The following is a 12,824-nucleotide window of genomic DNA, read 5'->3' as shown; positions in this document are numbered from 1 at the left end:
TGTTGAAGATGCTCAAAATCTAACTATGTGGAAACCCAGGAAATCTATTTTCCTGAGTGTACTGGTCATTCCAGAAGCATACAAACATGCAGTAAAACCTTCCAGAGGGTTGACTACAGCTGTCTCCAATTCCTCTCTTCTATTCTCTACACAGATTCTCTAACATGCTTTCATTTCCAATAATTCATTGAAACAGCTTTTTGTGAAGATTACCAATGATGTCCACACTGTCAAATCCAAAAGTATATTCTCAGTCCTCATCTAGCCTGACTCATGATCATGACTAAATTAATTATTCCCATAATCTTCATTTAAGGTTAAGGACCTCTCTCTTGCTCCTGGTTCTCAGCCTATCTTACTAGAGATTAATTTTCAGCCCCTTTAGCAGGTTTCTCCTTATCTTCCTGACCCTAAGGTTGAGATGCCCCAGGGTTGAATCTTCAGATGTGTTCTCTTTTCTGGCTACACTGACATTCTTGGTGATCTCAATCATGATCATAACTTTAAATATTATCTCTACATTAATGATTCCCAAAACTATTATTCTAACCCACATGCTCTCCCATACTCCACACTCAACTTTTCCACCTTCATGTTTAAGGGGCATCTTAGTTTAATACATATAAAAGCTAACTTATTTCCCACTACAACCACTACCACTGCCACCAGCTTTTCCCAGTTTTCTTAATATAATTAATGGCACCTAACTTAAAGCTATTTAGAGCAAGAGCCTTCAAAGTTACCTTTGTTTTTTTTACAACTCATGTCTAATCCAACAACAAATTCTGTCATGTCATCTCTTCCTTCAAAACATAATCAGAATCTGTCCATTCTTTATCATCCTAATCAAAGACTTCACATTTGTGAGAAGAAAGCAATGGAAAGCCATTTTCCGTTTTTGTAGATAAGGGCTAGTTACACCATCCCTTTGATAGATCATTTGCTTTAAAAGCAGGGACAAGGTGAGCCAACTGGTTGCTTTATCCTATGTAAGCTTTAGGACAGTGATAGGCAACCTTTTGAGCTTGGTGTGTCAAACTTCGCCAAAAAACTGAGCAAAACTCGGGTAGTGTGTCACTTTGAGGAAAAAACATTATTTCGCAAATGTTTCATCCTCAGGAGCAGCAAATGTTTCATCCTCAGCATGTGGCCACGTGTCATCAGAAATGGCTACGCGTGTCAGTGATGACACGTGTGTCATAGGTTCGCCATCACTGCTTTAGGATTTCATGAAGAGATAAAAGGAGGCAGTAAAAGGGATTCTTGAGGTATCTTTATCATCCAGCCTAGCACTGCAGTGTAGGACAGCAGCTAGATATTCAGAGAAGTGGCCAAAACCAAGACAGTCTGGTACATACTCAGCTGGAGCATCTCCTACAAAGCATCTTGAAGTCCAAATAGACTCTATGCTGAATCAAGTAAAAGAGACTTTTTTTTATTGTCTAAAGTTTTACATATGTCTCCTTTTTCCCCAACTGACCACACCCCCCGCCCCCAGCCATTCCCACAAAAGAGACTTTTATCAGCTGGCACAGTTGGCATCTCAACATTTAGAACACCCAAAATATATTTTTTCTACTACCAAACAAAGTAACTGTGAGACCTTGCACAAGTTACTTAGATAATCTGATCTTGGGCAAGTCACTAGACAGTGAGACTAAAATATACGATAATAAAGAAAACTTACAGGTCCATAATGAATACTTCTTTTAGAGGTAAAATTATTTTAGATAGCAGGTTTGTTTGTTTTTTAAGTCTAGAACTCAAAAATTCCAAAAAATGTCTAAGGCAGATTCCTTCTGAGATGTTAACATGAAGGGCCTCTCATAATATATCCCTCATGCCAATGCCACAAGGATAAAATGCAGGATTAGGCAGATCACTATACTAAATTAGTATGACATCAAGAACAACAAAAATAGGATAACATCACTACCATAAATTTACATGGCCTTGAATAAGAAAAATATTAAGAATTCTGACTGTAAAATTACATGATTCTATGATTTATTTGCTGAGTACAGACTATATGTCAGACACTGAAATAGTTGCTGTAGGAACACAAATAATTACAAATAGACTAGGTACTGTTTTTATTTTAAAATTGAAATAAACAGCAGATCACCTAAATATTCCTATACCTTCATCAGGCACAATGAAAATATCCTAAAAAAGCAATTTAAGTATGTACCTTTCAATGCTGTAGTCTTTTCTTTTTCATCTGGACCTCCCTGCTGGATTTGTGCCATGCTTATCCAAATTGGGCACAAAATTAAAGAGCTCAAGGAAATAGACATCAATCTTCAGAAGACAGTCTAGAATGAATGAAAGCAATAAATTAAGCTCTACTCAATCCTGCCTACTCCATGAGAACTTCCTTGATCCTCCCAGTCGAGATTAATCTCTCTATCCTGATTTTCCACTGTACTTTGTTGATGTCTATACTATATCCTCATCAAAGGCTGCCTTGCACTGTAGTTATTTATATATTTGTCTAGGTCAGCGAAAAGATTACAAGCACCAGGACAGAGGTATCAAGTTTTTTCATCATTATATCTCTCATGTCACAAAACACAATACCTGATAGTACATACAGATACCTAATGCTGCTGAATTGAACTTAGCTAAACTTACTATTTAGTTTTAGTTCTTTATCATCTAACTAGAGGCCCGGTGCATGAATTCGTGCACGGGTGGGGTCCCTCAGCCTGGCCAGCAACCGGGGCCACAGGAGGTTGGCTGGTGGGAGGAGGGGCCGCGGGAGGTTGGCTTTGGGAGTGCACTGACCACTAGGGGACAGCTCTGCATTGAGAGTCTGCCCCCTGGTGGTCAGTGCACATCATAGCAACTGGTCAACCAGTCGTTCAGTCGCTTAGGCTTTTATATATAAAGATTTTAAAATATCTCCAAGTAGTTTCAAAAACTGTAACTTACTTTTAAGATAAATTGTAAGCATATGCTATCTATAAGGTCAGAATGTCTTCTCTTGGAACAGTGGTTGGCAAACTACAGCTCGCAAGCCACATGCAGCTCTTTGGCCCCTTGAGTGTGGCTCTTCCACAAAATACCACGGCCTGGGCGAGTCTTTTTTGAAGAAGTGGTGTTAGAAGAAGTTTAAGTTTAAAAAATTTGGCTCTCAAAAGAAATTTCAGTCATTGTACTGTTGATATTTGGTTCTGTTGACTAATGAGTTTGCTGACCACTGTCCTGGAACATGCAGATAGTCAAAAGGAGAAAAATACATAAATACAAAATGTAGCTATAAATTAAATCTAATGTAATTAAAAAACAACTCTAAAAGGAAAAAAATAGCCCTTTTAATAACGAAACTATGGAAACTAAAGTGTCTGCGATAGAGGACTGGATAAAGAAGATGTGGTACATATATACATTGGAGTACTACCCAACCATAAGAAAAGATGAAATACTGCCATTTGCAACAACATGAATGGACCTTGAGAATATTAGGCTAAGTAATATAAGTCAGTCAGAAAAAGTTAAGAACTATATGTTTTCACTCATATGTGGGATATAAAACTGGAACTCATAGATGGACAACAAATGGTGGTTACCAGAGGGAAGGGGGATAAGAGGGTAGGTAGGAAAGAGAAAAGGAAACCAAATATATGGTGATGGAAGATGATTTGACTTTGGGTAGTGGGAACACAATGGAATATACAGATCATGTGTCATAGAAATCGACACTTGAAACCTATATAATCTTAATAACCAATAAATTTGGTTAATCTTATTACCCCAATAAATTTAATTTTTAAAAAATGAAACTATGTTACAAACCATAATCTACAAATGGCAGTCCAGTGAACAATAATAATATAAAATTATGATTTATCAAAGTCTAATTTTGCACTTAAACTATAGATAGCTTTTCCCAGGGTTTCCGTGAACAGTAAAAAACAACAACCCACTATTCCTAAATTAAAAAAAAAAACTGCAACACATACAATGGAAAAATTAAACTAATTTAGTCAATCCATAACTGTTAATAAAATCATTTAAAAACTACATTCATGACAATAATAAGACTGAATATTCCTCTGATTGAGGAACCCAATTGATTTGCTACCACTAAGCAAACCCCCATTTCCATTCAATGGTACATTTTATAATTAACTTTAAAAACTGAGTCATTTTCATAGTTAGCAGAGTGTAGCAATAACTAGAATGAATGTAAGACTATTTTTGACTGAGAAAGTTTTTTTACTTAACATGAAAGTATTTTTCTGCTGTGAATACTTAACTTAAAATTCTGTAAGTTCTATATGAATGTGTTTATATTTTCTTAAGGAACATATCCTAGTCTATAAGATGGGCAATTTACAAGATATGAGGGTGCAAATGGTTAGTCAAATAAGACATGGCCATGGCCATGGCCCAAGTAGGGACTTACTCTCTAGATGCCAAATCAAACTGCCAAATAACCACAAGTAAAATATATGAGACTTAGACTTATAAACATGATTATAAAAAAGCAATATTGTAAGGGCTATTTATATCTGAGACTTAGTCTTATCAGTTAAAAGTTCCACAAGTCTGTGTACATTTCACTAGTGACTCATTATACAAATTAAAGAGAAATGTTCATAATGAGAGATTCTACATAGTGCTCTTTGCTAGTAATTCCACAACTAAATTAACTATCTACAAGGGACTTCTTGCATTTTTACTCTATCACTCTGCTAATACAGTATTACTTCTAAATATAAACTGTTCAGTTATTTTTCATTAGCCTCAACATACCTGATTTCTAAATAGAACAATTTATACAATTATTTCATTGTGACCCTTTAAACAAAAGTGAAATTATAAAATATTTTTTATGCTAGAGTCCTTTTCAAGATTCATATTTTAGAGTTCTGGGGAGCTATGGACAGCATGGTGACTATAGTTAATACTGTATTGTATACTTGAAAGAGTGAGGTGAGGGATGTGTTAACTACGGTAACCTTATTGTGCTAATCATTTTGCAAATATACTGCCATCCAATCAGCATACTGTGAACCTTAAACTTACACAATGCTCTATGTCCATTATATCTTAAAAAGGCTTTTTAAAAGCTCTAAATACTCCACAATGTTGACTAACACATTCATTCCCTCTGTAGACTTCGATCTCCATGAGGTCAGGTTCCTAACACAATGTCTGGCATATTTGGAGCTCAATGGGTATTTGTAAAAGATAGAAGGGGGAAAGATTCACATTTTAAAGAATCATTTTCAAGATTCCCAAGATTAAACATCAACTAACAATTATATTCTTATTCTATAGGAGAATAACTAAAAATACGCGCTGCAACTCATTGAAGTGATGATACATAAGTTAGGAGACTAATTACTACTTGAGACCCTAAACCTTACAGCAGCAGATGCAAAGCAGGTAAGTATGAAGCAAAAGCCACTTGTCTGTTGCGCTCTCTCTCTCTATCTCTCTCTTTCTCTTTGATATTTGCTCTCCTTTATTTGTTAGTTACAAAATCTCATTTTTGACTGTACTCAGATTTAGAGGTAGAAGCTCTCAGAGAGGACAGTCTACGTCTCTTCGCAATCTGTTCCTGGCGTTTTTCTTTGGCCTCCTTCATTCTCTTAGCCAAAAGTTTAGCATATTCTGTGGCCTCTTCCTTGTTTTTCTTAGCACGTTGTTTCTTCAGAGCAATACCCCTGCATGTGTATGGACGAACACGTGGAGTAACAAGACTCTGAATCTTGGGTGCTTTAGTCCTAAGTTTCTTGAGGCTTCCTCACAACGTATTTGCGGACATCATCTTCTTTAGAGACTGAAAAGTTTGCGGATACTGCTAGCTCTTTTGGGCCCCAGGTGACAAGGCACAGGGAGAACAGGAATATCTTTCTCCCTTTTTTTTTTTTACAATGACCAAGTTGAGAACACTGAGATTGGCATCCACAATGCAACCCCGAACAGATTTTCGTTTTCTCTCTCCAGTTCTCCTTGGTCTGTAACAGGATTGCCATTACTCAGCAGCAGGTGGACTGGGCCATGGGTCAAGACACCCTGCTTCATGGGGAAACGTTTGTCGTTCCCACCACTGATTTGAACCACATAACCCTTCCATTCTTTTTTTTTTTTTAATTTCTTTATTGATTAAGGTATCACATATTTGTCCTGATCCCCCCATTCCCAGCCCACACCCCTCCCCACCCATGCCCCAACCCCCCTGTTGTCCTTAACCGCTGGTTAGGCTCATATGCTTCCACACAAGTCCTTTGGTTGATCTCTCCCCTTTACCCCCACCCTCTCCTCCCCTCCCTCTGAGGCCCGAGAGTCTGATCCATGCCTCCTTGTTTCTGGGTCTGTTCTTGTTTATCAGTCTATGTTGTTCATTATTTCCCCTAGATGAGTGAGATCATGTGCTATTAGAAATACACTTATAAGAACCGAAAATGAGACAAGCAATAATGGTTATGCTGAAAGGCAAATGAATCAGTCTGTAGTGAGTTTCTTTCACTCAGAGCATCAGCAGCAACTTCTATGGCCAGATGCTTCACATAAAAGGTGCGAAGTTTGCGTTCATTGCCCACTTCAATGAGTTTCTGGCAGCCAGTGGCTGGGAAAGAGATCTTGAGCTTCATCCTGAAGCAGCCAGCAGCCTCCAAGGCGCCACGAAAAAGAAGAGCTCTGTTGCTCTCTTATTTACTGTTACATTTTTACCCTCTCCAGTTATTTTCCATGGCTGTGGCACAGCTGGTGAAATTAAATCAGGGACATTTAAAATCCTCAATTTCGTTTTCCTAATAAAAATTCAGAGCTATAACCTGCACGACCACAGATAATACTGAAAATGCAGCCAGGAAGCTATTTGATACATTTGATATATATTAATATGTGCACTCGACATAGTTTATTTAGTATTATCTGATGGAGGTTAGGTTATAGGGAATAAAGTGGTGGAAGGTTTTTACTGATATGAATTCGGACACAGCTGACATGTTGTATACTTCATGATAACCACTGCTGTTTAAATATGGTCTCCCAGAAATGTTACAGTATAAACTAGATTCAAAACACCTCAGTTTGCGATTTCATTCTGTGAACTACACAAAGCAATTATCATATCTTCTTCCCTTCTATGATTCCAACAGAGAACCCAGTACATATAAATAAAGCTGTAAGTAACTTGTCATGTGTAATCTTTATCTAGCCAGTATTTCAAAACATGAAACAGTAGAATATTTCTTATTGCCCTGTTTGCTCAAAATATGGCCTGAGCACTTACAAAATGTACAAAAAGATACATTAGGTCTTAGTTTTAGGTCTGTTTGCTTTTAGGCAAGTATAAATGGAACTAGATATAGATAATTTTTGCAAGAGAAGGCTTTTCCACCTCACATTCTAAAAGCAATGATGAATGTGCAAAATATATCACAAGAGAAGTAAAACTGGGTTAATTCCTGGAACTCCTGGAGCTGGTTTGGTCCCAAAGAATCTTTGTTCACTAAGTCAGACTCTGGAAGTCCAGTTCACAATAGCCTACTTGCAATTAAAAGTACAATATGTGAATCGGTATCAGAGATTTATGAGGAACCAAAAGACCCATCCAAATATCCAGGTTACTCAAAAACTGCAATGGTTAGCTCAGAATACTCCCAGGATTCGTGTTTATATTGTTTATATATTATTATAGCTTACTAGAGGCCTGGTGCATGAAATTCGTGCACTGGAGGGGGGGTGCCCCTCAGCCCAGCCTGCACCCTCTCCAATCTGGGACCCCTCGGGGGATGGACTGCCGATTTACGTCTAAACCGGCAGTCGGACATCCCTCTCACAATCCGGGACTGCTGGCTCCTAACCACTCGCCTGCGTGCCTGTCTGATTGCCCCTAACTGCTTCTGCCTGCCAGCCTGATCATCCCCTACCTGCTCCCCTGCCTGCCCAATTGCCCCCAATTGCCCTCCCTCCCCTGCCGGCCTGGTCACCCCCAACTGCCCTCCCTTGCCGGCCTGATCTCACCCTCAATTGCCCTCCCCTGCCAGCCTGATCTCGCCCCCAACTGCTCTCCCCTGCCGGCCTGATCGCCCCCAACTGCCCTCCCCTGCCAGCCTGATCTCGCCCCCAACTGCCCTTCCCTGACAGCCTGATTGCCCCTAACTGCCTCTGCCTGCCTGATCACCCCTAACTGCCCTACCCTGCCAGGCTGATCTCGCCCCCAACTGCCCTCCCCTGCAGGCCTGATCTCGCCCCCAACCGCCCTCTTCTGCCGGCCAATTTGGTTCTGATTGGTCGGTTTCTATGCCAGTCAGCATTAAAATCTCTGCCTCCTAGGCAGCCATTGGATCCTCACAGTTCACCCAGATTTGGTTCTGATTGGTCGGTTTTTATGCCACTCAGCATCAAAAGCTCCACCTCCTAGGCAGCCATTGGCTCCTCACAGTTCACCCGGATTTGGTTCTGATTGGTCAGTTTCTATGTCAGACAGCGTCTTTGGGCCTATCAATGTGGCCTGATCAGAAAGGTGGGGCTGATCAGCAGCCCCGGTGGAGGCCTGGAGAGAAATGGAGGCACAGCTGCTGGCCAGGCCCAGAGAGAAAGAGAGAGGCAAGTGCTGATCAACAGCTGCCACAGAAGCTATGGATCAGATCCTGCTTCTCTCTTCAGGCCTCTCTCCAGGCCTGATTCGCAGCCCACTCAGCAGTCAGTGCTGGGTCACCGTGCCTGCAGCCATAGCAGTCAGTGCTGGATCGCCACGGCAACCCAGCGCTGACTGCAGGACTGACTTCCAGTTGGTCGAGCCTCTGGTCATTTTGGATGTGACAGACCCAGGGTTTTTATATGTTAGGATAGTTCTGAGGCTCCTGTGCAAAAATATATGTTTTGGAGAGAGAGAAAGAGAGTGTGTGTGTGTGTGTGTGTGTGTGTGTGTGTGTGTACAGACATATGGGCACTGGGGAAAAGGCTGGAGAATAAGGGAATCAGGCTAGAACAGACCAGGAAGAAAAAGGCCAGGGTAAAATGGGCCTTTGGTGCACAGAAAACAGTAGCTTCTATAGCAAATGTAATCTATGTTTAGATTGAGATTTGGCTCAGAATAGGAATACCTGGTTCCAATCCAAGCCTATCTAAAATAATTCCTTAGTTTCCCAAGCAATTTGATATAGTATGTTTGAAATGAAAGAGAAAAAAAGTGGTGTGTTTTTTTTTTAATCTCAATTCTACCATCTGGTAGGTGAATGACTTTAAGAAAGTCACAACTAGTAATGGGAACAACAACAAAACACAATTCCCTTTCATAAGGCAATTATGAAGATTATATGAAAGAATGTACATAAAAACATTGTGCAAACCATAAATTCCTTTACAAATATTTGTAATCCACATAAATCAAAACTAATTGGGCTCCAATTAATTTGTGCTCAAACTCTAAGGATATCCAAATCAGTCCAATTGATAGGAATGAATACATCTTCCAATGAAAATCTGGTCAGAAGTACTGATTCATTTGGTCACGATTTAGTTAATTCCCTGGCCACATACCATCTAATAGTGCCCCACATACCATCTAATAGAATCCCACACTTTTACCCAATTTCTTATAAGGGTTGAAATATGCAATAACTGCTTTATTATTATTATTTTGATTATTTCAACTGATCCCACACATTGTACTTATTAGTTCAAAGTGAGAAACTTACCATTTACTATAGAAAAAAAATGAAGAAAAACTTGAGCATATAATCAAACAATTTACTCTTAAGCCCAGAAAGTTATACTAGTAACACCAGCAATAAAGCTTAATGGCAAAGTTAAGCTTTATGAAGATCACAGTATATTGCACATAAGTCATTTAAGCTCCACTCATATCTGATGTTTACTGATTGTGCACTCCTTATTGTTTATTTAAGGGGAAAATCTGTGGAGCCTGACTTTCCCTAAATATGTTAACAACTGAGAATGTTATTTAAGAGCCTTTAGAATGAATTTCTTTTTGGTTTCTAGAATTTCCCAATTCTTCATGAAAAGATAGTGCTTTCTAGAATTTCATGTTTGTACCATATTTCAACAATACCCACATCCTGGGACTAACAGGAGATGAACTCAGAAAGATTTGAGGAGGCTCTGTATTGCTGTGATAGTGCAATTATCTAATGTTAAAAAGAGAGAATTAGGAATCTGAAACTTCAAGCAAACTGTTTAAGCTACCATATTAGTTACAGTGGTTATTTACTTTATTCAGAAAACAATACACACAATTCATACCTTGCCTAAATTAACAAAGGATTTGAAGGCAGCAAAATCTCTTATTTCAAAAGCAAAGAGCTCTGAACCCTCCTGGCCCACAAAATAGTTTTTCAGCACAGAAGACAACCATCACTTAGCCAAACGATTAATTACAGGGAGTTAACTCTGTGGCACTGCAGTTGTCAGCACAAGGACACTTTGTGAAACATTAAGCCATTTATGTTACTAGATCTACGCTTAAACAAACTATGCCAAATAGCTCTCATTACTACTGTCTACATAAGCACACGGTGGTAGAATCCCTTCCTATGGCCATGAGTCAAGAATTTTACTAGACTTCACTTCAAACATTAAAGGACCCAGAGAGACCCATCTGTTGACAATAAACTCAGAAAGTAGTACATTGTAAAATTAATTTTTTTACGAATTAAATTAGCATAAAGGAAAAAAACATAATAACATCCATATCTGCAGAAAAAGTATTTGATAAAAAATGATACTCAACTTTGATACTCATTTTTAGAAGAGAAGTCATAGCTAACTAGGAATAAAAAGGAAAATCCTTAACATGATAGAGGGTTCAAAAAAAATACAGTAAAACAACTCTTCTTGGTAAAGATTCTCTTTAAAATCAGGTACCAGAAAAGAATGCCCATCATTATCACTTTACTATTAACCACTTCTAGTCAAAGTTGTTCTGGAGGAGGTTAAAGCCAGTATAAGATATGGAAAAATAAATTAAAATGTATAAAAATTGAAAATAGGAAAACAAAGTTATTATTTGCAGATGATATAACTATCTAAAACAATATCAACAACAAAACAAGAAAAAATGAACTAACAAGATTTTCAAGAATAAAAAAATAAGAAAAATCTCTAGCTACATTATTAGGAATAAAAAGAGAATTTAGTGTATTTACAATGAAGTGTATTTATAAATACCAGCAACTATAAGTTATAAAACAAGTTTTTAAAAGGACAATTTATAATAACAAAAAATAAAATATACATAAGAATAAGTCTAATAAAAAAGATAAGTTAAACCTATAAGCAGAATACGATAAAATGTTACTGAAAGACATTAAAGATGCATAAATACATAGATATACCACATTCATGGATAGAAACATTCAATACTGTGAATATATCAATTTCCTCTAGTTGATAAATGGAGTCAATGCAATTCCACTCAAACCCAACTTTTTTTTTTTTCCTCACAAAAACTTGAAAAGCTATTTAAGAAAATACTATGGAAGAAGAATGGCCAAGAATAGCTAAGACACTCCTAAAGAAAAATAATATGATAGGAAGACTTGCCTTACTAAGTATGACAGTAATTAAGACACTATGTCATTAGTATTGGAATAAACAAACTGACGAATAGAATAGAATGAAACTCCAAAACAAATCTACATAACAGATTAATATGACACAGACAACACTGACATATTGCTGGAGAAACGATGGACCTTTCAATAACTGGGACAACTGCTTAACTACATAGGTAAAAAATTAAATACCTACCTCTCTCCATATACTGACATTATTACATGGTGGCAGCAGTAGGATGGATTAAGGACATAAATGTGAAAATCAAAACTTTAAACTTTTTAGGAGAAAATATAAGAGACTACTGTTTTAATGCTGAGGCAGGGAATAAAACTGTAAAGAGATATTATTTTACACTCACCAGACTAGACAAGATTAAAGAGCCTGACAATGCCAAAAGTTAAGAAGAATGGAGTAGAATGGAGATTCTGATTCACATTGCTCATCAAAATATAAATTAGTACAACCACTTTGGAAAAATTGGCATGAGATCTCCAAGTTAAACATTTTTATAATCTTCAACCCAACAATCTCACATCTTGGTCCACTACCCGGTCTTGTACATACACATCTGAAGACAGATATAAAAATGTTTATAAAATGTTCACATCATCAAAAAGCCAGTTTATTTATTATTTATAGCTGCATAACAGGTTACCTCAAAATATATTTGCTAAAAACAATAAACATTTATAACCTCTCAGTTTCTGTGAGTTAGAAATTTGGAAGCAGCTAAGTAGGGAGGTGCTGGCTCAGGTTCAGGAGATTGTAGTCAAGAGATATTGGCAAGATCTACAATCATGTGAAGGCTTGATTGGAGCTACAGATGGCTCACTCATACAGATGAATTATTGGTAATATTGTTACTAGAAGCTTCAGTACCTCCCCACAGGGGTTTCTTCATAGGTCTGCTTGTGTATCACCATGACATGGCTTCTGGCTTTCTCCAGATAGATAGAACTGGGAAAGCCACAAGTTTCATCATCACTTTCTCAATACTCTACTGACACAGAGGGCAACCCTACTCAATGCAGGAGGGAGTCTACACAAAGGCATAATATTAAGAAGCATAGATCATTGGGGGCCATCTTAGTGTCTGGCTATTATACCTAGAAAAGGTTGGTTCCTAATTGTAGAAGGTTATATATACTATAGTGTATTAATAGAGATGAAGAGTAATAGCTGTGAAAAGGAATGAATCAGAACTGCACTAAAAAACACGGACGAATTTTCCCAAAACAATATTGAATAAATAACCAAGTCTCAGAAGACTACATATAGTA

The 12,824-nt window shown here is 37.8% G+C and overlaps 1 protein-coding gene and 1 pseudogene across 2 annotated transcripts in view; both read right to left on the bottom strand.

The window, feature by feature from the left end:
- Nucleotides 1-12,824, bottom strand: part of FAM172A (family with sequence similarity 172 member A) — a 375,530-nt gene that overhangs the window by 345,713 nt on the left and 16,993 nt on the right. For both annotated transcript variants that reach the window (XM_054715061.1, XM_054715062.1), the window contains exon 2: nt 2,192-2,315. In XM_054715061.1, the coding sequence (XP_054571036.1) occupies nt 2,192-2,297 (106 nt within the window). In that variant the 5' untranslated portion in view covers nt 2,298-2,315. The remainder of the gene's footprint in view (nt 1-2,191; nt 2,316-12,824) is intronic.
- On the bottom strand, nt 5,475-6,608 carry LOC129148757 (40S ribosomal protein S6-like; annotated as a pseudogene).

This window comes from Eptesicus fuscus, chromosome 4 (assembly GCF_027574615.1).
Source record: "Eptesicus fuscus isolate TK198812 chromosome 4, DD_ASM_mEF_20220401, whole genome shotgun sequence".
Classification (NCBI taxonomy): Eukaryota; Metazoa; Chordata; class Mammalia; order Chiroptera; family Vespertilionidae; genus Eptesicus; species Eptesicus fuscus.
Note: the sequence above shows the minus strand (reverse complement) of the source record. Positions and strands in the feature narration are given on the sequence as shown.